The sequence below is a fragment of the Nomascus leucogenys genome, chromosome 14 (genome assembly GCF_006542625.1).
Source record: "Nomascus leucogenys isolate Asia chromosome 14, Asia_NLE_v1, whole genome shotgun sequence".
NCBI lineage: Eukaryota > Metazoa > Chordata > Mammalia > Primates > Hylobatidae > Nomascus > Nomascus leucogenys.
Genome location: NC_044394.1, coordinates 13,554,365 through 13,578,562, shown reverse-complemented (window position 1 = coordinate 13,578,562; position 24,198 = coordinate 13,554,365). Strand labels below are relative to the sequence as shown.

Sequence of the window (24,198 nt, the reverse complement as noted above, 5' to 3'; positions counted from 1 at the left end):
GAATGGTGAACAGCAAGGAGACTTTTGCAATGAAATAATGCAAACTATTCCAGACATGCCTAACGGTTCTATCTACTGTGTTCCTTAGGTCAGGGTGTAAGAAACCCAGTCTTGAAGGAAAACAAAGTAGCTTATCTTGCCCGCAAGTAACAAAAAAAAAAAAAAAAAAAGCATCCCATGGTGGGTCATGTGACCCTACCAGTTCTCAAGTCAGATATCTTCTCATAAGGGCACTGTGTGGAGCTTCTGAGATCTGTGGAGGTTTTTCTCTGCAAATGCAGGAAGAAAGCAGGTGGATGGATGCATAATTATGGCCCTGCTCCTGGTCTCTTTGCTGGCATTCCTGAGCTTGGGCTCAGGATGTCATCATCGGCTCTGTCACTGCTCTAACAGGGTTTTTCTCTGTCAAGAGAGCAAGGTGACAGAGATTCCTTCTGACCTCCCGAGGAATGCGGTTGAACTGTGAGTATCAGGGGGAGCGGGAACAACTGCATGGCTGGCATTTGTGCGCTGAGTACTATTATTATTTTTACATTAGGCTGATATCTGTTAGGCTGAAATATTTCTGCCCCTTGACCGAAGTCCTGAATAAAACAACAAACTCCCCAGCCCAACCCTCGTGTCTGTGGCTTTCCAAGAATCTCAGATGAGAGTTTGTATCATCATTTGTCAGAGAACGGCAGTGTGAAAACCCAAATCCAAAGGCAAAGGGAAAAGTGTTTAGTCTTTTCAATGCATTTGCTCTTGGGTTTCATACTCTCTTTAGTGGAACCAGAAAAGGAAAATAAAGGCAAAGCAGAAACTTAGGAGACCCAGAATTGGAGGCAGAAAGGCGGCTTTGATCTAAACAGAATACACAAGGTATGTCTCCCGAGGACACTGAATCTAAAAGGCCATAGTCTTTGTGGTTTTGAAGGCACCGGCAAATAATTCCTGAACTGAGATTCTGCTTTTGGGGGTAAAAAGGAGGTGTGAGAGAAGAGAAAGGGTGTGAAGAAAGAAAGAAAGATGGGAAAGACGCAGAGAGAGGGAGAAATACAGGATAATCTTTTACACAACTGGAAAAAATGTGATTAATAATTTAGAAATTTACTTAACTATTTTAACAGGAAGTAGACTCCTAGAGTTGGCCAAGAATTTAGACACCATCTCACTCTCTCTTTCTTTTGCAAATTAGGAATCTGGTATCTGAAGAGTAAAGAGGATTTTCCAAACTCTCGTGATGAGTTGAGATGGAGCCAAAAGTAGAAATCAGGCCTTTTGACTCACAGTCTACTGTTTTGTTTTGTTTTGTTTTGTTTTGTTTTGTTTTGTTTTCCCAACCCCCTGGGTCTCACTCCATTAGAGCAACAGTGAGGCAAGCCTGTTTAATTGTCCAGTTACTGCTTCCCCTGAGAACTGGCAAGTTGGGACTCAGGGATTTTAGATACCCTCTGTGTTTTTATTGCAAGGATTTTAAACAGAAGTCTGTTTCAACCTTTGTCACTTAAGGCTATGGATGAGTTGCATTTAATTGAAGAAGGTGGTCATCTCTTTAGTTCACCAATTGCCATATTAACAATGAAACCTGTTGGTGTTGCATTTCAGATTTTCACTCAGGGACAATGAGTTGCAGACTTGCAGACCAGATTGATTCTGTTTGCCACATTTCCCCTGAATATCTCAAGTCTTCAGTCCTTATCCAGAAGCAGCTGCAGAGGCAGGGAAAATAACTGGCCAGCTCTGTGTTTTGGCTACACTGTCTCAGATTAGACAGCTACTCCTGATTATGCTGAAGAATGTGCTCATGCACAAAGACAGTCTGGTTTATTGGGTAAATATAAGCACAGGAGAAGGCCAATGTACCTGAGCTCCTATAAGTCATTTGCTCCTAAGTGACTTTCAATGATTACTTAACCCCTTCTGAGCCTCAAGTTCCTCATTTCTGAAGCCATTTTAGTACAACCTGCTTGGTTGAATTGTTGTGAACACCAAAAGATATAGATGCCCCCTACACCCTAATTTCCACTTCTCCTGGACCTACTCCACTTTTTCCAGTGCTTCCATGTGGGTCAAGCAGTGCCATCCAGTTGATAAAGCACGGAGACCCAAACAAGTTTTAATTTTAGGGTGATTCCACACTAGCCTGTCTGCTTTCTGAAATCTCATTATCAGAAGAGAGATTTTCTTTTTTCATTCTGCAAAGAAAACATAGGCAAAAAAAAAAAAAAGAAAAGATGGAGGGAAAAAGGGAAAAAGAGAAAGAAAAGAAAGAAAATCCACCCCCACACCCTAAAGCTTCAGAGAGTATATTTGTATGCATTACTATGAGAGGATATGAATTTTTGAAAAAAAGTAATGCTAAGGTATAAATGACCAAAACACATCTCTGGCCAAGAGCATTTTGCAACTAAGGAAGGAGAGCATGAGATGTTGAGATAGTATGGAAAGAGATTGTGGAAGAGAGTGTGATGAACAGAGCACCAGAAATAAATTTCACATTCTTGACAAAGGCTAGCTCTAGGTCAATTCCTTACTTCAGTGTACGTAATAGAGGACAAAGTTGCACAAAACTAAGAAAGGGAAAGAAAGTTCTTGCTAGCTGTTAGGATTTTCCTCCATCTAAGGAATGAGTATAGTTAAGAGCTTTAGAAGCTCTCTCAAATACCCAATTCTAAGAAGATTCTGTCTTCTGCACACTCATTGGTAGGGCTTGAGTTGGACCACCTTAGAGTTTGGCTTTGCAATCTTCTTGGAAAGGTGTACTGAGGTAAGAAGAGAAATGTTGCTTTGTCTATTAGATTTTAAAAAAGGAAAATTATTTGAGGTCAGTGTGTTAATCACTGAAGAGCAGATAAAATGTCAAGTGAATTACAACTCAGACATACTGCTAGAATGAAAGAGCAATTACCTTTATTTTTGCTTCCTTAAAGAGACTGAATCAAGGTTATCTAAGTAAACGGTAGAAGAGGGATGAAATGGCCTGTTCAACTAAGTATCTCTAATTCACCTTACAATCTTCCAAGTTTGCATATTAACTTTAATGATTACATGAGGTGTAGGTGGATGGGTTATTGGACTTCACTGACTGCAATTGCTTAATCCATCAACATGTCAAAGCTTCACTGTTACTCAGGCTCACCGGGTGGAAAACAATTCCTACATTTTACTATGTACATTTTTATCCTATCATTCCATTCACCTTGCAGCAGTTTCATTTCATTTGATACATCTGCCAGCTATCAGGAAAATTTGCTAATTTCCTATGATCTGCACATGCTGATATTAATGCTAAAAGAACAGAAGCACCATCAACAGGCAAGTAGATTTCATTTACTAAGGGGCTCCTACTATTTGCTTTATGCACTATGGTTTGTACATACTACTTCATTAAAACTTCACCAAAAACTGCAAGTTTGGAATTATTGCTCTGTTTTTCAAATAAGACAAACCAAAGCACAAAACAGTTGAGTAGCTTGGGCAATTATCCCTGCAGCTCCTGGATGGCAGAGCTGGGATCCAAATTTGAATCCTTTATAGCTCCTCTGCATGCCATGTGAAATGAACATCATCTGACCTGTACCTTTCTTATTCTGAAAAAAAAAAAAAGAGTAGTCCTTTACATTTTAAACCAGAAGTCAGCTTTATGGACTATACCATCTCTTGCAACTACTCACCTCTATCACAGTAGCAGAAAAGCAGCCATAAACAACATGTAAATTAATGAACATGGACATGTTCCAAGAAAACTTTATTTATGAACACAGAAATTTGAATTTCATATAATTGTCATGTCATAAAAAAAGCATTATTTTGATTTTTTTCAACCATGCAAAAAGGTGAGAAAGATTTTTAGCTTGTTGGCCATAGAAAAACATGGGGCAAGCCAAATTTGGCCCATAGACTGTGTATTGCCCACTTCTGATTTAGACTATAGCTGAGAGAGTGGGTTAAGTATTACTGGTTTGAGTGGGGTTTAGGCAGCCTGAGGCACCATGGCACCATGGAGAAAGTACTAATCTAGGGGAGCAGGGTCACTCACAGGCAGCCTTTAGCTGGTTCTGATGAGTCAGAGATGGTATAGTGTTTAGAATCTGAAAGACCTGAGTTTAAACCCAGGATGTTCCATTACATTTTAGCTCTGTTATCTGGACCTTTGGCTGTATAATGGAAATCACCATGTGTGCCTAACTGGCAGAGCTGCTATGAGGATTACAAGAGACAATGTGGGTAAAACACTTTGCACAATGTCTCTCATGTTGTTGTTGATGATAATAATGTTACTCTCAACTGTAAAATATTAGGCAAAAATTATCTACCACAGAGGGCTTTCGTGAAGACCAAGTCAGTCAAGAGATATGAGACTGATTTTGGAAAATGGATATAAAGATCTTTATAACTGTGAGGTTGTTTACAACCTCCCATTTGTTTAAGAATAATCTCCTCCCAGTGTATCTAGCACTTAATCTCCATGGACTTACTTTCTGGGTAAGAAAATGTGTCCCTTAACGCTGTCCATATTTGTCAAGAACTCAGGGAGCGGGTTCATTCTGACCATAATCAAAGGAATTTTGGTTTCTGACTTATCTTAGAAACTCAGATTCACCTAGAGTTAGTCCGTGGATCTAGAAAAGTGCCTTTGATCTTACTTTATTCTTCCTGCAGTTAGAATTCCTAAGGAGAATGGAAACACCCATTCTACATCTGAAATGTGAACTCTAGGCAACAGTATGGACGCAATGATGTTTTTCTTCAGCAAGGTCAGATGATTATAATACTAAAGAAGAAAAGGGTCTACTGATGGTCATTCTTGTCTTAAGGAAACCTGTCCTGGGATTATATTATAGGCTGCCTGTGTTAAACCTTGTCCTCATAGCAAGTTCTCATATCTCACTGCAATCTCATTTCACTAGCATTTCCTTCTAATTATCAAATTATCTTTTCTTCTTTTTATTTTCTTTCTTTGCCTTACATTCCTTATTTTCTCATCCTGGTTTAGATCTCCATATTCCATAACCACAGATTATTATTAGGAATTTTAAAGTGTGTCTAGGTTAGGCTTTGTTTAATAGGTCCTTAGTTCAGAGGGATGCATCAATCTTGTACAAAAAGGGTAGCCTTTGCTATACCAAGGCATTCTGTGATGTCTAAGAGTGAAACAGAGTTTTTGATCTTTGCAAACTGAGCCACTTTTCTAAAAGCATTCTGAGGATTAACATTCCACAGAGCTCACTTTGGGAAAGGCTGGTCTGTCCAACCCCAGCCATCAGGATGAATTCCTTCTAAAGTCTGAACCACAACCCAGGCCTCTTGACTCTCGAATTCAGTGCTCCATATAACAGCTAGAAAAGGACACTTGGAGGGGTTGTTATTGCTTTGTGCCTGACAAGTAGGTATTTTAAAGTGTGCTGTGTTCTCATGAAGGAGATGGTTCTGAAGTATAGACTACAGGTAACCATGAAGTAACTAGGTATTACCTGTTCTGAGGTGAAGAAAGAAGATAAAACAATGGATTACAAAACTATAAAAACCATTCCTGACTTTCTCATTTGTTGAATGTTGACAGTTTACTTCTCCTCATCATATAGGTTTCAAACTTTTCTGGTTACCCATCTAATCAGTTTACAAGCTCCTTTCATATTTCTGCTACTAATAATAATACTCGTTTTAAAAAAAATTACCATCATCTTTGCTTGGGACCTGGCAATCTAAATCCTGGATTATATAATTACTTCCTAATTTATGTCTTTCTTATCAATCCCTCTTTTCTCCAAACTAGCCTGCACACCGTCATTCTATTTTCTCCATAAAACACCACTGCCACCATGTTGTGATTTCCCAGTTCGAAATCATTCAATAGCTCATCTTTCTGACTTTACCTCTCTCTATTCTCCAACAGGAGCCTATTCCACAAGGCCCAAGCATAGTTTGTGAATTTCTACCTCTTTGTGTCTTTACGTTATGCCTCTTGTTTGTACTATTCTCAGTTTATTCTTTGTCTCTTGAAATTCAGCCTACTTCTTATAATCTTGCTCAAAGGTTGCCTCTTTCACGAAGTCTTCCCTTACCACTCCATCTTTATTTAAACTTGCTTTCATTCAAACACTGGTGCAGTTCATTTCACACTTAATCTTGCCTTGCATTTAATTTTTCATGTATGTCTTATTTCCTCAACTGTAGTGAAAATTTCCTTTGTACAACTTAGTGTGTCTGGTTCAATACGATGTGTATTCTGGACGCTCAATTACAGGTAGAACAAATGATTCGATAAATCAGGAGGAATTACATCGGTTTATTTGCTCTGCTCCTCAGTATTGAATAAAGGATTCTTATAAAAGATGATTATTACTTTCTCCTGCAGTGAACTAGTATAGGATTTGATAGCTTTCTTATTTTCCTTGCTTTTTTATGTGTTTGTTTTAAGAAAATTCCTGTGTGTCATTCCAGAATCCATTAATTTATACAGAAAGAAAGAGACGTTGATTAGAAACAAGGTCTACTAAGTTAAAAGTTGAATATTCTATACTCTAGGCACATCATTCAATTCTCTTGACTTATGTAATAATACTTGCCTCTCTATACCTAACAAAAATATTGAAAAGAGGAAAGTTAATTTGCCCAAACCAAATCACTTTAAACCAGACAGAAGTGTTCAAAAAATGTAATTTTTGCCAATTAAGGTCAGATTCTAGACCCTGAATTTTAAGTTTTCTATATTCCTCAGATGTACTTTGATTGTTGTAGTTCTTTCTGATTATCAAAACTGAACACCCCACTGTGCAAATTGCCGAGTGCCCATGTTTGGAGTCTCCTATAGCCTTGTTTAGATACCTCTTTGACAGAAACAAACAGCACAGCGTTCACACTAATATATACATAATCCTTTCCCTTGGCATAAAATCCTGCACCTACTTATGTGAGAAATGATATGTCTATGTCCAACATTTGGAATTTAATTAGGCTGGGGGAAAGGGAGGTTTATATTCCCTGCAGAAGAATCAAAAAAATGACTAAAGGAACAGCTATAGAATGCAGTACCTTGAAAGAGAAAAAGTGGAAATTACATTGCAGGGAAAGAATCCTTTAAAGTAGAAGATGAACTCTATCCTGAGAATTGGCTAAGAGCTATAATTTACAGAGTCATTATTAGCAATTGAAGAGTAGGGGTTTGATAGCAGAGAACTGCACTTGCTTGGTGATGATAAAACCCCCTTGTTTACCTAAAGGTGCATGCTATCCTTCCTCACCCAAGTCCTCTACTATAAGAAGCCTATGCTTCAGAAGTAGGACATTGTAGCAGCAAATGGAAAATTCATTTAACTTTTGATTATCTTTCTCCAAAGCCACTAATTGGGTTATCTAGCCACTGTGGTTGATTGGACTATACTTTTTCTTTAGGCGTTTAGATTTAGACTCTCCAATTTAGCTTTGTTTAGACTAGATTTTAGCTTATATAGCCCACAAGGTCAGCTAGGAAAGAGAGTAATTATTTTTAATTGCCTAGGATCTGATTATAATGAGATATGGATGTTTGTTCTTAATCTGACCTCTCCCTGGAGTATCTCAGAGCATGTTTTGTATCTCTGACCTGAACATGCCATTACCTTGTTCTTTCATATGAAATAGGCTGGCTGATCTGAAAATCTTCAAAAGATATGTAAAATAATATTTGAATAAAGCAGCCAAACCTGTGCTATGCACTTGAATTCAATTATACTTTTAGTCTTCAGAGTGACATGAGCCCTTTTTTGCATCTCATCTCTCAGACCTTTTTCAGCAAGAGCCAACATAAAGTTATCAGAGTCCTGTGTCAGAAACCATGAAGAATGCACAGCTGAGCCCATTTTTTGTATCTTTCTAATGGCAAGCTTGATGAAAACTTCTAAGAAATAGGGACCTCAAAAGTTTAACTGTTTCGATGAAACAGAAAGATCAACAAATTGAGGATATTGAGAGAAAACTCATCAGTAGATTGATGAAAGTTTGATGTAAAATGACACTGAGATGTTTTCAATTCTCAAATGCTTTGATTTTACAAGCATCTTCAGGCATCAAACTTTCCCAAACCAATACGCTTTCTCTAGGCGTCAGATTCCAGCAGCTGTATAATCCTTATGCTCCTCTGATCTCACTTGTGGGATTTAGAGAGTGAGCGTGTTTCCCTTGGGCTGAATAGTTGTTATTTTGAGATGCAGCATGGAAAAACCCCACACAAACATCTCCCTCTTGATATTTTCAACTTGTTGGGGGGTTTTAAACAAAGAATTTATGAGGGATCCTATCTCCAGCAATGATTTCATAACTAAACAGGGGCTGACAGGTCTCTGAGCACTGCATCCCTCCTGAATTCTCTTGGAATAAGGACATGAGAAAGAAAGGCCCCTTATATGAAAGAGCCACATCCTTGAGCACTAGACTTTCTGAAGTGGCTTCGGTTTCAAATATTCTGTCCCTTTAAGAAAGTTTACAAAATGTTGGTTCGTAAGATAGGATTACATCCCTAGAAGATGGCATTGCCTCTTGCGGTTCCTCATCTTCTCACAATAGTAGCCTCTGAATTGGTCTCTGAGCTTTCCATCTTCTTCCCTCCCAGATCCCTGCTCTGAGATCTTGTCCTGGTCTAATTCCTCTGTAGGTACAAATGCCCAAATTCAGAACAAAAATCCAAAGTCACAAGTTTGGCAGTAAGATCCTCTGTATTTTGGCCTCAAATTAACTCTTGTATCTCATCTCTTCTCTTCCATCCTCACAACCCTATGCTCTATGTGCTATTTTCTACTCCCCAGCTTCCAAATATGTTTTATATTCCCCTACTCAAGTACTACTATTTTCTCCAGCCTGAATATATTCTCCTACTCCAGTATTACTCACCTTTGATACCAAAGAAAAGATGCTCATTTTTCATGAAGTTTTCTTTGAACAGCAAATATTTATTAATTACATATGTTCAAGGTTCTATATTGGGCACTGGAGAGAAAAAAATCAATAGGAAAGGCAAGATCCCTGTCCTCATGAAGTTGCCAAAAAAGAACTCAAATAAGCAATGACAATGTTTTTCCTTTCTCTTACTCACAACTATCAGTATCTCTCTCAGAACTCAGAATAGCCATTGTCGAAATCACTAATTCGAAAACTAATTGCATGTTGCTTTGTGCAATCTGAAATCATAGATTGTGAGAGCTAGAAGGAATGGATACCTGCCTGCCTGATGCCAGAACAGAGGTGATGAGAAGACAGCCATTGGCCTCTCCCATCTAGATTTGCCTTCTTTACCACTGTGGGATGATTTCAGGGGCTAATATAGGGCCACTTCCAAAATACTCCATTGCTTTAAAGCTAGCAAATCCTTGCTTTATTTTACAAGAAGGGCACAGACCTGAACTAAAATATAATGAACAATCAGCAAATTAATGATAGGTTCAATGGAAAGATGTCCAAATGTTTAAGTTTGACTAGAAGTTTACAAATTGTCAAAATACAAGAGACTCAATCTTTTCAGTTTGGATAAAAGAGGTTAACACAGAAGGTTGAAAAGAGCACCAAAAGGAAACGTAGGCTGCATTGTTTTGTTTGCCAACTTCACCGTTTTTCCAAAACTACTTGTATTCATAAATACTATTTTACGCCTGTTGGGTAAAAGTTTACCCGTCAATGGGCTGTGTCTGCCAGCTTCCCCCAGAGCAGCTGGGATAATCCTGAATCTAGTAAAAGACCAGAGCTAATCTTAACAAAGGCCATAGCCCACCAAAAATGACACACCTTAAGAAATTTTGCTTTGGCATGAGGGGGACAGTAATAAGGAATTAACAGAATGCTCTTGAACTTATAAGTAATTTCCTTGTCCTCTAAATTTCAAACTATTTGGCATGGTTATATTAGCTTTAGGGTAGAAAAACAAATTAAATGCAAAAGAATGATCACTGTCCACCATCAAATCACAGCCTGAGCAGGTATCCACAGCCAGCACCAAACTCTTGCCACTACCATCTACCCATCAAAGCTAATTTCTCGTCAGGGCAGGAAAGGAAGAAACCTTCATTGAATTGCTGTTTGTTTTGTGGGCAAGCAGTGTAGCATTTCTGTAAGTAAATACATTGGAGAGGATAGTAGAAAATGCAACAAGAAACATTGTTTAAAGTTAGAAAACAAACTGGAAAAGCAATGAAAGAAAATATGACAATTATGATGAACAGCAAAGAGGTCATCTGGAATCCTGCAAACAGTAGCAAAATTGCTTATCATGCCCTTGATTGTGAAAATCTGCTGAACTCCTTTAATAAGAACACACAGTCTTGGAATGGCATCTCATTCCCCCAAACAAATACTAGAAATAAGGGGAAAGAAGTGCAAACAGTTATGCTAGTCAGATAGGAAAATTACAAAGTGGCTCTGGAAGCAGATGTATGGGGTAAGATTCTGGAGGAAGAAGAGCAACAGCAGCAGCAGCAGAAGATGTAAGAATGTCAGCCAAAGAAACAGCTAGGCTGTTTTTTGGGGAATTGCTGCATCAGAATCTTTATGTCTTGACTCAGGCTGGTTGAATTTCCTGGAGAAGATTCTTCCAAACTCCTACTAGAGGATGAAGTCCTGACTACCAGCATTCTGGCAGCTGGGAAAAGAGCTAGGGTCTCAGCATCCAGCAGTCATAAGTGGCACCTGGCATCCTCAAGTCCAGAAACTCCCTATTTTATGCTCTCTAAAGAATAATTCTTTGGGGTTTTTCTTGGGTGGGTAGGGGCACTCCCCTGACTGTTCTGAGGGGAAAGTCTGGCTGCCTCTTAAATATACTTTCCACCAATCCTCTTTATTCTGTCCATTTTACCCGATTTCCACCCCTGCCCCACTCCTAGAGATACCAGTGCCTCCAGTCCCTGAGTGTTTTAGGGATGGTGCAGTATAAATCACTTTGGCTTCCATTTTCTAGGGTCTACCAAGTAGCATTTCTCAAACTTTAATGTGCTTGCAAAGTAGATGAATATATTGTGAAATGCAGATTTTAATTCAGCTTTCTGGGATGCTGTCAGCACTAGTTCCAGAACCACATTTCTCCATCTTTGCAATCCTAAAATTTTCTTGCTCTTGTTCTTCAGTCCTTGTTGCTTTATTCATTTAAAAAACAAATTCCCTTATTGTCTTCTCAGTGGAGTTTCAGGAGGAAACAAATAGTTGTTTGTTTAATATGCCATTTCTACCCAGGAATTCCCATTCGTTATTCACCCACTCAATCTGGCTCTGTCTCCATGGTTCCACTGAGCTGAAAATTCTTGTCACAGGTACCAAAAAATTTCTCTTTATCTTCCGTATGTTTTGTATGGTGGTTATATTACATTTTACAACTTTGAATATAAGAGGAATGTGCTCAATTCATATGGCAGATTCTGTGGTCACTTCTCTGTTCACATTAAATGCCTCTCAGGAACACTCCACGCAGTGACCATTCGAGTACTTGACACAAGTTCCTTTTTTGACTTTCAGTGTCCGTGATACCACACTAGTTTTCCTCCTATAGCTCAGGCGAAACTTTGATCTCCTCTGCTGAGTTCTCTATTGCTTCTCAGCCTCTAAATGTTGGAGTTCCCAGGCTTCCTCCTGAACCTTCTTCTGTTGTGCATCTGTTCTCTCTGTATGGTGAGCTCATCCAGACAGCTTTAAATATCACCTACATTCAGAATATGTGTGCCATTTCTGACTGCCTTATGGAGCCCAAGACATATAATATTCAACTGAAACCTTGACTTCTCCACTTGACTCTTTTACAAGCATCTCAAAACCAACAAATAGAAAATAGTAACACTTAATTGCCTTCCTTTAAGCCCCACAGAATCTCTTCTCCCAGCCTTCATCATCTGTATAAATGCGCACGTCACTGAACTGTCACTCCCAAATCCAATCCATCAACAGGTGCTGGGGATTTGACACATAAAATATAGCTCCAAAGTCTTCATTTATCCATATCTCCCCTACTACCACTCTAGCTTAATTCACCATCATCCCTCACCTGGGCTACTGCAATGTCCCCTACCTTTTCCATTTCCTTGTTTCACTTGAATTAACAGTCTATCCCCTATGCAGAAGCTAGAGAGACATTTCAAAAGCATATGACATCTAGTTACATAGAACTTTATTTAGAATAAAATTTATTACACTCATGTTTTATGACTGCCTACTATGACAGGCACTGTTTGAGGTGCCAGAGAGTCAGGAGTGAGCAAAACAGACAAAATATCTTTCCTTGTGGAGCTAATGTGCTTTGCCATGACTACAAGGCACCCCATGATTTGACCTCTTCCTGTCACCCTGGAACCCTTTCTACTCTTTAGAAACACGAGGCTCTTTCCTACCTTAGATCTATTTTTCTCTTTCCTCTTCACATCTTTCAGCATGATGAGATGACACGAGATGACTTTTCATCTTTTCAGTCTCTACCCAAATGCCATCTCCTTAGAAGGGTCTTTTTGACCACTCCACTATAATAGCACATAAACTTACTACAACTCGAATGTTTTCATTTCTTTACTTTCCTCCCCATCACTAGAAACTAGAACTAAAGTTGAATGATGGCAAAGATTTCAACATGTTGAATAGTCCCCGGCACAGAGTAAACACTCAATACATATATGAGTTGAAAGAATAAATGAAAGGGCTTCTCAAGCAAATAATAACTAGAAGGAAAGACTGAATGTAACAAACGTCTACTAAGTCGTACTGTGTCACTATGCTGCATGCCACCTATAGCATCTTGCCCAACAAGTTTGCACTGTAGCTCTTACTGTCCCTATTTTGGAAATAAGGAAAATAAAATTTAAGAATTAGCCCAAAGTCACTCAGCTTCTCAGTATCAGAATTGAAATTGACATGTTGTATTTAACATGCCCATTCTTTGTATGAACCAGGAAAAAAAGACACGCTGGGCCTCTTTTTACTCTGAACTACTAAAGTAAAAGTCTAAACTCTTCATCTGAGCACTTACATATGTAAAATGCTGGACTCATCTTTAATACAGAACTTATGTATTATTTTGTCTCCCATATATAGTAAGCTGAAGATTAGCACTGCACTCTTCTCCTGCACCCAGTCAGGGTTGGCGACAGAGTTTGGATGTGTGTCCCCTCTAAATTTCACATCGAAACGTAATCCCTATTGTTGGAGGTTGGGCCTGGTGCGAGGTATTTGGGTCATGGGGGTGGATCCTTCATGGCTTGGTGCTGTTCTCTTGATAGTCAGTTACTTCTCGCGAACTCGTGTTGTTGTAAAGTGTGGTATCTCCCCACTACCTTGCTCCTGCTCTGCCATGTGGGATTCCTGTTCCTCCTTCAACTTTCATTATGAGTAAAAGCTCCCTGAGGCCTCCGCAGAAGCCAAGCAGATGCCAGCACCACACACTTCCTGTATAGCCTGCAGAACCATGAGCCAATTAAACCTCTTTTCCTTATAAATTACCCAGTCTTAGGTATTTTTTAATAGCAATGCAAGAACAGCCTAACACAGATGGGTACAAGCAACTACTCCATGAAGAGGAGAGAGAGAGATTGAATCAGTGGGGTTGTGAATAAATAGAAGGACTAAAAAGCAAATGTGATGACAATTTCCAGAAATAAATTACAAAGTAATCAGAAGCTGGCTAATGTCAGGAAGCCATTTGAGCAATATGTATGCCTATCTATAGAGTGGGCGGTATCAGGGCTGGCCCCAACTTTATTTTGCCTTTTACACATTTCTTATGAAGATGGTGCCCAGAAGTAAATGACTCTCAGCAGGTTGAGTAGCTGATCCTCTGCAGATGTAGAGGCTTAGCAGAAGTGAATGCCATGTGAAAATGGAGTACTTAATGGAGGCTCAGGAATCACTGGAAATGCTCCCTAAATGCTCCTCGCTAAATTAGATGAACCTTGATGATGGTATTTTTAAAATCCCATAGAGTTCAGGAAAAAAAAATTATTGATCTATCATGACCTCATAGCCTTTTCTAAGATTTATTTCTAGATACAGGGAACTGTACCTTTTTTTTTTTTTTTTGAGATGGAGTCTTGCTCTGTCACCCAGGCTGGATGGAGTGCAATGGTGCGATCTCAGCTCACTGCAACCTCCACCTCCTGGGTTCAGGCGATTCTCCTGCCTCAGCCTCTTGAGTAGCTGGAATTACAGGCACGCACCACCATGCCTGGCTAATTTTTGGAGTGTTAGGCCATTCTTGCAGTACTATAAGTAAATACCTGAGACTGGGTAATTTATGATGAAAAGAGGTTTAATTGGCTCATAGTTCAGCAGGCTGTGCAGAAAGCATAGAGCTGATAACACCCAGTTTCTGGGGAGACTTCAGGGAGCTTTTACTCATGACAGAAAACAAAGTGGGAGCTTGTACATCACATGGCAAAAGCAGGAGCAAGAGAGAGAATGGGTATGGGGGTGGTGTGGGGGCAATGCCACACACTTTCAAACGACCAGATTTGTGTGAACTCAAGCCAATAGCTCACTTATCACCAAGGGGATGACCCAAGCCATTCATGAGGGATCCACCCCCATGACACAAACACCCCCAACCAGGCCCTAGCTCCAAAATTGGGGATTACTTTTTAACATGAGAGTTGGATGCAGACAAATGTCCAAACTATGTCAGATGTGATGTCCTATTTAGGCCAAAGCTGCCCTAACAAATCCATAGCTCCCTATGTAATACAATCTGAGAAGCACTAAGCTGGCTCAGTTGCCCCCAGATATATCCTCTGCTACTTGTCACAATACCACCATTAATAAATCAATACTTGGAGCCTTAAAGATTGCCCTAATTTCAAATACTCTGCATTTGAAACATAAAATTTCTTGGGGCTGGGTGCGGTGGCTCACGCCTGTAATCCCAGCACTTTGGGAGGCTGAGGCAGGCTGATCCCGAGGTCAGGAGATCGAGACCATCCTGGCTAACATGGTGAAAACCTGTCTCTACTAAAAGAAACAAAAAATTAGCCAGGCATGGTGAGGGGTGCCTGTAGTCCCAGCTACTCAGGAGGCTGAGGCAGGAGAACGGCGTGAACCCGGGAGATGGAGCTTGCAGTGAGCCAAGATCACACCACTACACTCCAGCCTGGGTGACAGAGTGAGACTCCATCTCAAAAAAAAAAAAAAAAGAAAAAAAAATTGTTGGAAGTTAAAAATATTTAGCTTTTAAAGGCTGGCACTTTAGCATTTCTCCAAGTATATGCCTCACAACCCTAATTTCATGACACTCCATAAAAAGTAAATTTTTAAAAGGTCTTCCATGGTCAGCTCGGTTTGGAAAATGCTGCATGCTACACCCTCATTCCAGAGATTCACATGCACATACATAATAAAGGCTCTCAGAGGCAGTCCAATTTTGTATAACTCATAAGTATTCTACCTTCCACACTTCAGGAAACTCTAATTTAGTAAAATGTAACTAACTGAAAATAGGCTTTAGCAAATGGGTCTCCATATACACCCAAAGGAACTGAAGGGTTGAGAAAGGTACTATGTACAACCCAAAATAGATGGTAGACACCAAAATCCCTTTTTAAAGTTCTATGTGGGCCAAGTCTCCTGTGAAAATCTGCATTGTTCTTCAAATTAGAAAACTTTGCCAGATGAGCTTGAGACAGTATATACTACCTCCTTCCCCTTGTTTTAGAAATGAAAAATGGAGCCCAGTGAAATGAAATGATTCGTTTAGGATCATGTGGGTAGTTAAATGTATTGTTTGTCCATTATTGCCAAAGCCTACAATTTTAAGCTTGCTATTGCACAGACGACCTCCCACTACCACCTTTATCTCATACCCCACACACCCAAGGGAACACCTTCCAGATATTATGAGCATTAGAATTCCACTGGTATTTTGTTTTACTTTTGCATTATTTAAAAAAAAACAGCTTTGAGCTATAATTCACATACAATACAATCTTCTCATTTAAAGTGTGCATTTCAATGGCTTTTAGTATATTCACAGTGCAACCATCACCACTGTCAATTTTAAAATATTTTATCATCTGAAAAGAAAAACTCATACTTGTTAGCTATCATCCTCCTTCCTACCCATCCTCCATTCATCCCTGAGCAAGCACTAATCTACTTTCTGTCTCTATAGATTTCTCTATTCTGGACTTTCCTATGAGTGGGATCACACAATATGAAGTCTTTTGTTACTGTCTTCTTTCACTTAGTATAATATTTTCAAGGTTAATTCAAGTTATAATGTATCAGTACTCTATTATTTTAAGGGTCGAAAAATATTTAATTGTATGGATATGCCACATTTCGTTTATCCATTCATCTGTTGATGGACATTTGCATTGTTTTCACTTTTGGGCTATTATGAATGATGCTGTTTTAAACATTTGTGTACAAGTTTTAGTGTTGACATATGCTTTCAGTTTTCTTGGTATATACCTAGGAGTGCAATAGCTGAGTCATGTTTAATCTTTAGGGTATCACCAGACTATTTTTCCAAAGTGGCTGAGCCATTTTACATTCCCACAAACAGTGTATGAGGTTTACTATTTTTTCACATCATTATAATTGCTTAATATCTGACTTCTTCAGGAAACGACAGGTGCTGGAGAGAATGTAGAGAAATAGGAACACTTTTACACTGTTGGTGGGACTGTAAACTACTTCAACCATTGTGGAAGTCAGTGTGGCAATTCCTCAGGGATCTAGAACTAGAAATACCATTTGACCCAGCAATCCCATTACTGGGTATATACCCAAAGGATTATAAATCATGCTTTGCTGCTATAAAGACACATGCACACATATGTTTATTGTGGCACTATTCACAATAGCAAAGACTTGGAACCAACCCAAATGTCCAACAATGATAGACTGGATTAAGAAAATGTGGCACATATACACCATGGAATACTATGCAGCCATAAAAAGGGATGAGTTCATGTCCTTTGTAGGGACATGGATGAAACTGGAAAACATCATTCTCAGTAAACTATCACAAGGACAAAAAAACCAAACACCGCATGTTCTCACTCATAGGTGGGAATTGAACAATGAGAACACATGGACACAGGAAGGGGAACATCACACACCGGGGCCTGTTGTGGGGTGGGGGGAGGGGGAAGGGATAGCGTTAGGAGATATACCTAATGTTAAATGACGAGTTAATGGGTGCAACACACCAACATGGCACATGTATACATATGTAACAAACCTGCACGTTGTGCACGTGTACCCTAAAGCTTAAAGTATAATAAAAAAAAAATCTGACTTCTTGATTCCAGCAATCCTCTTGAGTATAAAGTGCTAATTGTGGTTTTTATTTAACTTTCCCTGATGGCTAATGATGCCAAGCATCTTTCATGTGCTTATTGGACATTTATATCTGTTCCCTAAATTTCTATTAGATATAAATCCCTTATCACATGTATAAATTACAAATATTTTTGTCCCATTATGTGAGCCTTTTCACTTTTTTGAAGGCATCTTTTGAAGCATAAAGGTTTTAAATTTTGATAACATTCAACGTATTTTTTTATTCTATTTTTTGTGCTTTTGGTGTCATATCCAATAATCCTTTGCCAAATCCAAGATTAAGAAGATTTATATCTTTATACATTCTTCTGGGAGTTTTATGATTTTAGCTCTTACATGTGGGTCTTTTATCCATTTTTAGTTAATTTTTGTATATGATGCTTGATAAGTATCCAACTTCAATCTTGCATGTGAATATTTAATTGTCCCTTACCAAACTATCGGGGACCATATTGAAAATCAGTTGAAGATAGATATATAGGTTTATTTCTGGACTCTCATTATTTCTGTTCCATTTACTTATATATCTATCCTGTGTCAGTATCACACTTTCTTCATTACTATTTCTTTCTAATAAGTTTTGAAGTCAGGAAGTACACTCCTCCAACTTTGTTCTCCTTCAGGATGGTAGCTATTTAGAATCTCTCGCAATTCCATATGCATTTTAGAATCAGCCTGTCAATTTCTTCAAAGAAATCAGCTGGGATACTAACAGGGATTGCATTGAACCTATAGACTAGTTTAGTGAGTATTGCCATCTTAACAATATTAAGTCTTCTGACCTATGCATATGTAATATTTTCCCTTCTATTTTAATTTTCTTTCAATGATTATTTTATAGTTTTCAAGATATAAGTTTTGCACTTCTTTTGTTAAATCTATTCCTAAGTTCATTTTTTATAATACTATCATGAATGAAATTTTTCTCTTATTTTTAATTTGTTCATTACAAGTACAGAGAACTACAATTGATTTTGGTATATTGATTTTGTATCCTGGAAACTTGCTGAACTCATTTATTAGTTCTAATAATTTTTTAGTAGATTCCATAGGACTTTCCATATACAGGAATTTATCGTCTGTGAATAGAATTAGTTTAACTTCTTTCCAGTCTGTATGCATTTTATTACTTTTTCTTGTCTAATTACTTTAGCCAGACCCTTCAGTACAGTGTTGAATGGAAGTAGTGGGAGTGCACACCGTTTTCTCAGTCCTGATCTTAAGGAAAATCATCCAGTCTCTCACCATTGCAGGTGATGCTAGTGGTGGTTTTTTCATTGATGCCTTTTTATCAGATTGAGGAAGTTTCCTTCTATATTTGCTAAGTATTCTTACCAAGAAAAGGTGTTAGATTTTGTCAGAGACTTTACATGTTTCAATTGAGACAATTATGCAATTTTTGTTTTTATTTATATTGATGTATTATGTTAATTGATTTTTGGATATTAAACCAACTTTGCCACCCCTGGAATAAAACTCAATTAATTAAACATGATATATAATTATTTTTATATGTTGCTGGATTCAGTTTTCAAGTATTTTATTGAGGATTTTTGAATTTACGTTCACAAGAGATACTAGTTTGTAGTTTTACTTGTGATGTTTTGTCTGGTTTTGGTATCAGAGTAACACTGGCCTCATAGAATGAGTACAAAAGTGTTTTCTGTTTACTTTTGGGAAGAGTTTGTGAATAATTGGTATTTATTCTTCATTAAATAGTTGGTAAAATTCACCAGTGAAGCCATCTGGATCTGGCATTTTCTTTGCAAGTAGTTTTTTGACTGCTAATTCTAATCTCTTCAGTTGACACAATCTATTTATATTATATATTTCTTCTTGAGTCAGTTTCAGTAGTTTGTGTCTTTCCAGTGATTTTCCCAATTTATCTAAGTTATAAATTATCTAACTTGTTGGTGTGTATTTGTAAAAATATTCCTTTAAATTATTTTTCTTTCTTTAAGGTGAGTAGTAATACCATATCTTGCATTTCTGATTCTACTAATTTGAGTATCCTATCTTTTCTTCTTGGTCATTCTATCTAAAGTTTGTCATCTTTTTTTAATCTTTTCAAAGAACTAGCTTCGGGGGTCTTTTTTTATTCTTTATTTTATTAATTTCTGTTGACACTTGACCATAGAACAATTTGGATTAAACTATGTGGGGCCACTTTCATGTAGATTTTCTTCCACCTCTGCCAGCCCCCTAAGACAACAAGACCAACCCCTTGTCTTCCTCCTCCCCTCAGCCTATTCAGTGTGAAGATGACAAGGATAAAGACCTTTATGATGATCTGTTTCAATTAATAAATAGTAAATATATCCCATCTTTCTTAAAAGTTTCTCAATAATATTTTATTTTCTCTAGCTTACTTTATTGTAAGAATACAGTATATAATACACGTATAAAATATGTTAATTGTTTATGTTATTAGTAAGGCTTTTGGTCAACAGTAGGCTATTAGTAGTTAAGTTTTAGAGGATTCAAAGTTACATGTGAATTTTTTTATTGCATGGGGGTTGGTAAACCTAACCTCCACATCGTTCAAGGGTCAACTACAATCTTCATTATTTCCTTCCTTCAGCTTGCTTTAGATTTAATTTGCTCTTCTTTTCCCAGGATCTTATGATGAAGGTCGGGTTATTAATTTGAGATTTTTTTTCAAATATAGGTATTTATAGCTACAAACTTTTCTATAAGCATTACCTTAGCTGGATTCCATAAGTTTAGTATGTTATGCCTTAATTTTCATTCATCTCAAAGTGTTTTCTGTTTGCCTTTTTAAAAAAATGTATTATCCATTTGTTATTGAGTACTGTGCTGGTTAATTTTGACATATTAGTGACTTCCCAAATTTTTTCCTAATATTTATTTTTCATTCCATTGCATTGTAGTTGGAACACATACTTTGTATTATTTCTATTCAATCAAAAATATTGAAGTCTTTTTTAAATGGTTTAGCATATGGTCTATTCTGGAGAATGTTCCATGTGAATTTAAGAAGAATGTGTATCTCCTATTGTTGAATTAACTATTCTATATACATGTCTGTTAGGTCTAGTTGATTTATAACATTGCTCAAGTCTTTCATATACTTGATATTCTGTCTAGTTGTTGTATCCATTATTGAAAATAAGTATTGACATGTTCAAGTATTATTTTGACATCTATTTCTCCCTTAATTCCTGTTGATTTTTGCCCCAGTTATTTTGGTGTTCTGTTATTAGGTACATATATGTTTATCATTGCTATATCTTCTTGATGGATTAACCTTTTTAATATTATAAAATATTCCTCTCTATCTCCAGTAACATTTTTTGCTGTTGGATGCTATTTAAGCAACTCTAGTTTCCTGTGGTTGCTATTTCCATGACATACCTCTTTATTTGTGTTATAGAATCTAATATGTGTGTCCCTTCAAAACCATAGTTGGATTGTATTTAATTTAGTTTAAAAAATCTCTGTCTTATAATTAGATTGTTTAATCTATTCATGTTTTATGTGATTACTGATATAGTTGGATTTACATTCACCATTTGGTTTTTATGTCTCATCTTTTTTTTTCTCTATTCGTTCTTCACTATTTTCTTTCTCATTAAGTGAATATTTTCTAATGTTGCTCTTTAATTTCTTTAATGATATTTTACTATGTTTTAAAATGTCGTTATTTAGATGGTTGCTCTAAGACTTACCATATACATATTATCTCATGAGGATAAGTTTCAGATTTTTGATAGATTAATTCCATTGTGTGTGTGTTTGTGTGTGTGTGTGAGAGAGAGAGAAAGAGACAGGGTGAGAGAGATTGCTATGCCTATGTAACTCTGTTTCCTATCAGATAAGAGAGGAAAGGAGAAAAATATGTATTTATAGAGTCTTTTTAGATTACTTAAATATCATTTTTGGTATAGATCCAAATTGCCATTAGGGGTCATTAGCTTTAGTCTGAAGAATTTCCTTTAGTATTTATTATAAAGCACATCTGGTACCAACAAATTTTCCAAGTTTGTATTTATCTTGGAAAATATTTTGCCTTAATTTTTGAAAGATAGCTTATATTAATATAGTATTCTTGGTTGACATTTTTTTTCCTTTGAACACTTTAAATATGTGATCCCGCAGCTTCTGTCCTCCAACATTTTTAAAGAGAAGTAAGGATTTCCTTACAAGTAATGTCATTTTTCTCTTACTCTTCTCAAGGTTTTCTTTTTGCCTTTGATTTTCAGCATTTTTACTATGATGTGTCTGTCTATGGGTCTCCTGAAGTTATCTCCTACAGCAGTTTATCAAGCTTCCTGGATGTGTGGGGCATTTTTTTTTTAATATTTTTGAGTTTTCAGCCATTATTTCTTTTTTTATTTATTTCTCTCATCTCCTTCTACAGTTTCCATTATGCTTATATTGGTGTACTTAATTTTGCCCTACATTTCTCTAAGGCTCCTTCATTTTCCTTCATTCTTTTTTCTCTCTGTTCTTTGGCTTGAATAATATCTATTGATCTATCTTCAAGTTGGCTAAATATGTCTTCTCCAAGTTCACATCTACTAGGCAGCTCCTCTAGTGATTTTTTAAAATTTTACTTATTTTACTGTTCAACTCCAGAATTTTATTTGATTTTTAAATATTTTTAATTTCTTCATTGATAGTCATTATTTGATGCCATACTATTATACCTTTATTTCCTTAATCATGTTTTCCTTTACTCATATATTTATTATGGCTACTTTGAAATCTTTTTTTTGCTAAATATGACACCTGATCACTCCATTGGCAGTTTCTGTTGCCTTTCTTTTCAGTGCATGGGTCATACTTTGTTTCTTTCATGCCCTGTAAGTTTTTTGCTGAACACTTCACATTTTAAATAATATATTGTAGCATTCTGCATATTGGTTCCCACTTACATGGCTTGTTATTTTTATTTGTTTATTTATTTAGTGACTTTGTGGGTTACTTTAGTGAAAGCCTCTAATGTTACTCTTCAAGGAGGTATAGCCTTGGATTGCTCAGTCACCTAGGACAATGGTAGTACAGATAGGGCTCTCTTCCAGTTTCCCTGACCACACCCAGTTGTTCGACTTCACCAACTGCAATCAGACAGTGCTACTGTTCTCAACAATTCCCTGGGGCATAAATTCCTCTGCAAATTAATCTAATCAGATCATGGCTTCTTCAAAGAAATCATTCTGAGGCTAGTGCTTGATATTTGTTCTGACTCCCAGATGGCTCCTTCCAGCTGTATGGTTTATTCAGTTCTATCTAGCTGGCCTAAATTAGAGCTTCTTCAACTCAATGAATTTCCCAATTGCCTTTCACCATAACCTCTATTGTTATCAAGCATGCTCTTAGGCTTAAACTTCTCCACATTCTGTTGCAAACAAAGTCAGTTCCTTTGGGGGAAAAAATGACCAGTAATCTGTTTTATAGCCTGCTTCTCCTCCAAGTCAGAATCTCTTAGCTGGGCTCAGAAATGGCAAGCTTCTCTCAGAGACCACCACTCTAAGAGCTAAGCAGTCAGTGGAAGGGGTTATTAGCTTGAAATCTTCTTTTTTTGTTACTATTATACTTTAAATTCTAGGGTACATGTGCACAACGTGCAGGTTTGTTACATATGTATACATGTGCCATGTTGGTGTGCTGCACCCATTAACTCGTCATTCACATTAGGTATATCTTCTAACGCTATCCCTCCGCCCTCCTCCCACCCCCCCAACAGGCCCCAGTGTGTGATGTTCCCTACCCTGTGTCCAAGTGTTCTCATTGTTCAGTTCCCACCTATGACTGAGAACATGCGGTGTTTGGTGTTCTGTCCTTGCGATTGCTTGCTGAGAATGATGGTTTCCAGCTTCATCCATGTCCCTACAAAGGACATGAACTCATCCTTTTTTATGGCTGCATAGTATTCCATAGTGAATATGTGTCACATTTTCTTAATCCAGTCTATCATTGATGGACATTTGGGTTGGTTCCAAGTCTTTGCTATTGTGAATAGTGCCACAATAAACATACATGTGCATGTGTCTTTATAGCAGCATGATTTATAATCCTTTCGGTATATACCCAGTATTGGGGTGGCTGGGTCAAATGGTATTTCTAGTTCTAGATCCCTGAGGAATTGCCACACTGTCTTCCACAATGGTTGAAGTAGTTTACAGTCCCACCAACAGTGTAAAAGTTTTCCTATTTCTCCACATCCTCTCCAGCACCTGTTGTTGCCTGACTTTTTAATGATAGCCATTCTAACTGGTGTGAGATGGTATCTCATTGTGGTTTTGATTTGCAATTCTCTGATGGCCAGTGATGATGAGCATTTCTTCATGTGTCTTTTGACTGCATAAATGTCTTCTTTTGAGAAGTGTCTGTTCATATCCTTTGCCCACTTTTTGATGGGGTTGATTTTTTCTTGTAAATTTGTTTAAGTTCTTTGTAGATTCTGGATATTAGCCCTTTGTCAGATGGGTAGATTGTAAAAATTTTCTCCCATTCTGTAGGTTGCCTGTTTACTCTGATGGTAGTTTCTTTTGCTGTGCAGAAGCTCTTTAGTTTAATGAGATCCCATTTGTCAATTTTGGCTTTTGTTGCCATTGCTTTTGGTGTGTTAGTCATGAAGTCCTTGCCCATGCCTGTGGTCCGAATGGTATTGCCTAGGATTTTTCTAGGGTTTTTAGGTTTCATGTCTAGCATTTAAGTCTTTAATCCATCTTGAATTAATTTTTGCATAAGGTGTAAGGAAGGAATCCAGTTTCAGCTTTCTACATATGGCTAGCCAATTTTCCCAGTACCATTTATTAAATAGGGAATCCTTTCCCCATTGCTTGTTTTTGTCAGGTTTGTCAAAGATCAGATGGTTGTAGATGTATGGTATTATTTCTGAGGGTTCTGTTATGTTCCATTGGTCTATATCTCTGTTTTGGTACCAGTACCATGCTGTTTTGGTTATTGCAGCCTTGT

At 37.5% G+C, this 24,198-nt stretch overlaps 1 protein-coding gene across 2 annotated transcripts in view; it reads left to right on the top strand.

Annotated features, from left to right (window-relative positions):
• The first annotated feature begins 212 nt into the window (after positions 1–212).
• FSHR (follicle stimulating hormone receptor) overlaps positions 213–24,198 on the top strand; it is a 199,921-nt gene continuing 175,935 nt past the window's right edge. For both annotated transcript variants that reach the window (XM_003262369.2, XM_003262368.2), the window contains exon 1: positions 213–462. In XM_003262369.2, coding sequence (XP_003262417.1) covers positions 311–462 — 152 coding nt within the window. In that variant the 5' untranslated portion in view covers positions 213–310. The remainder of the gene's footprint in view (positions 463–24,198) is intronic.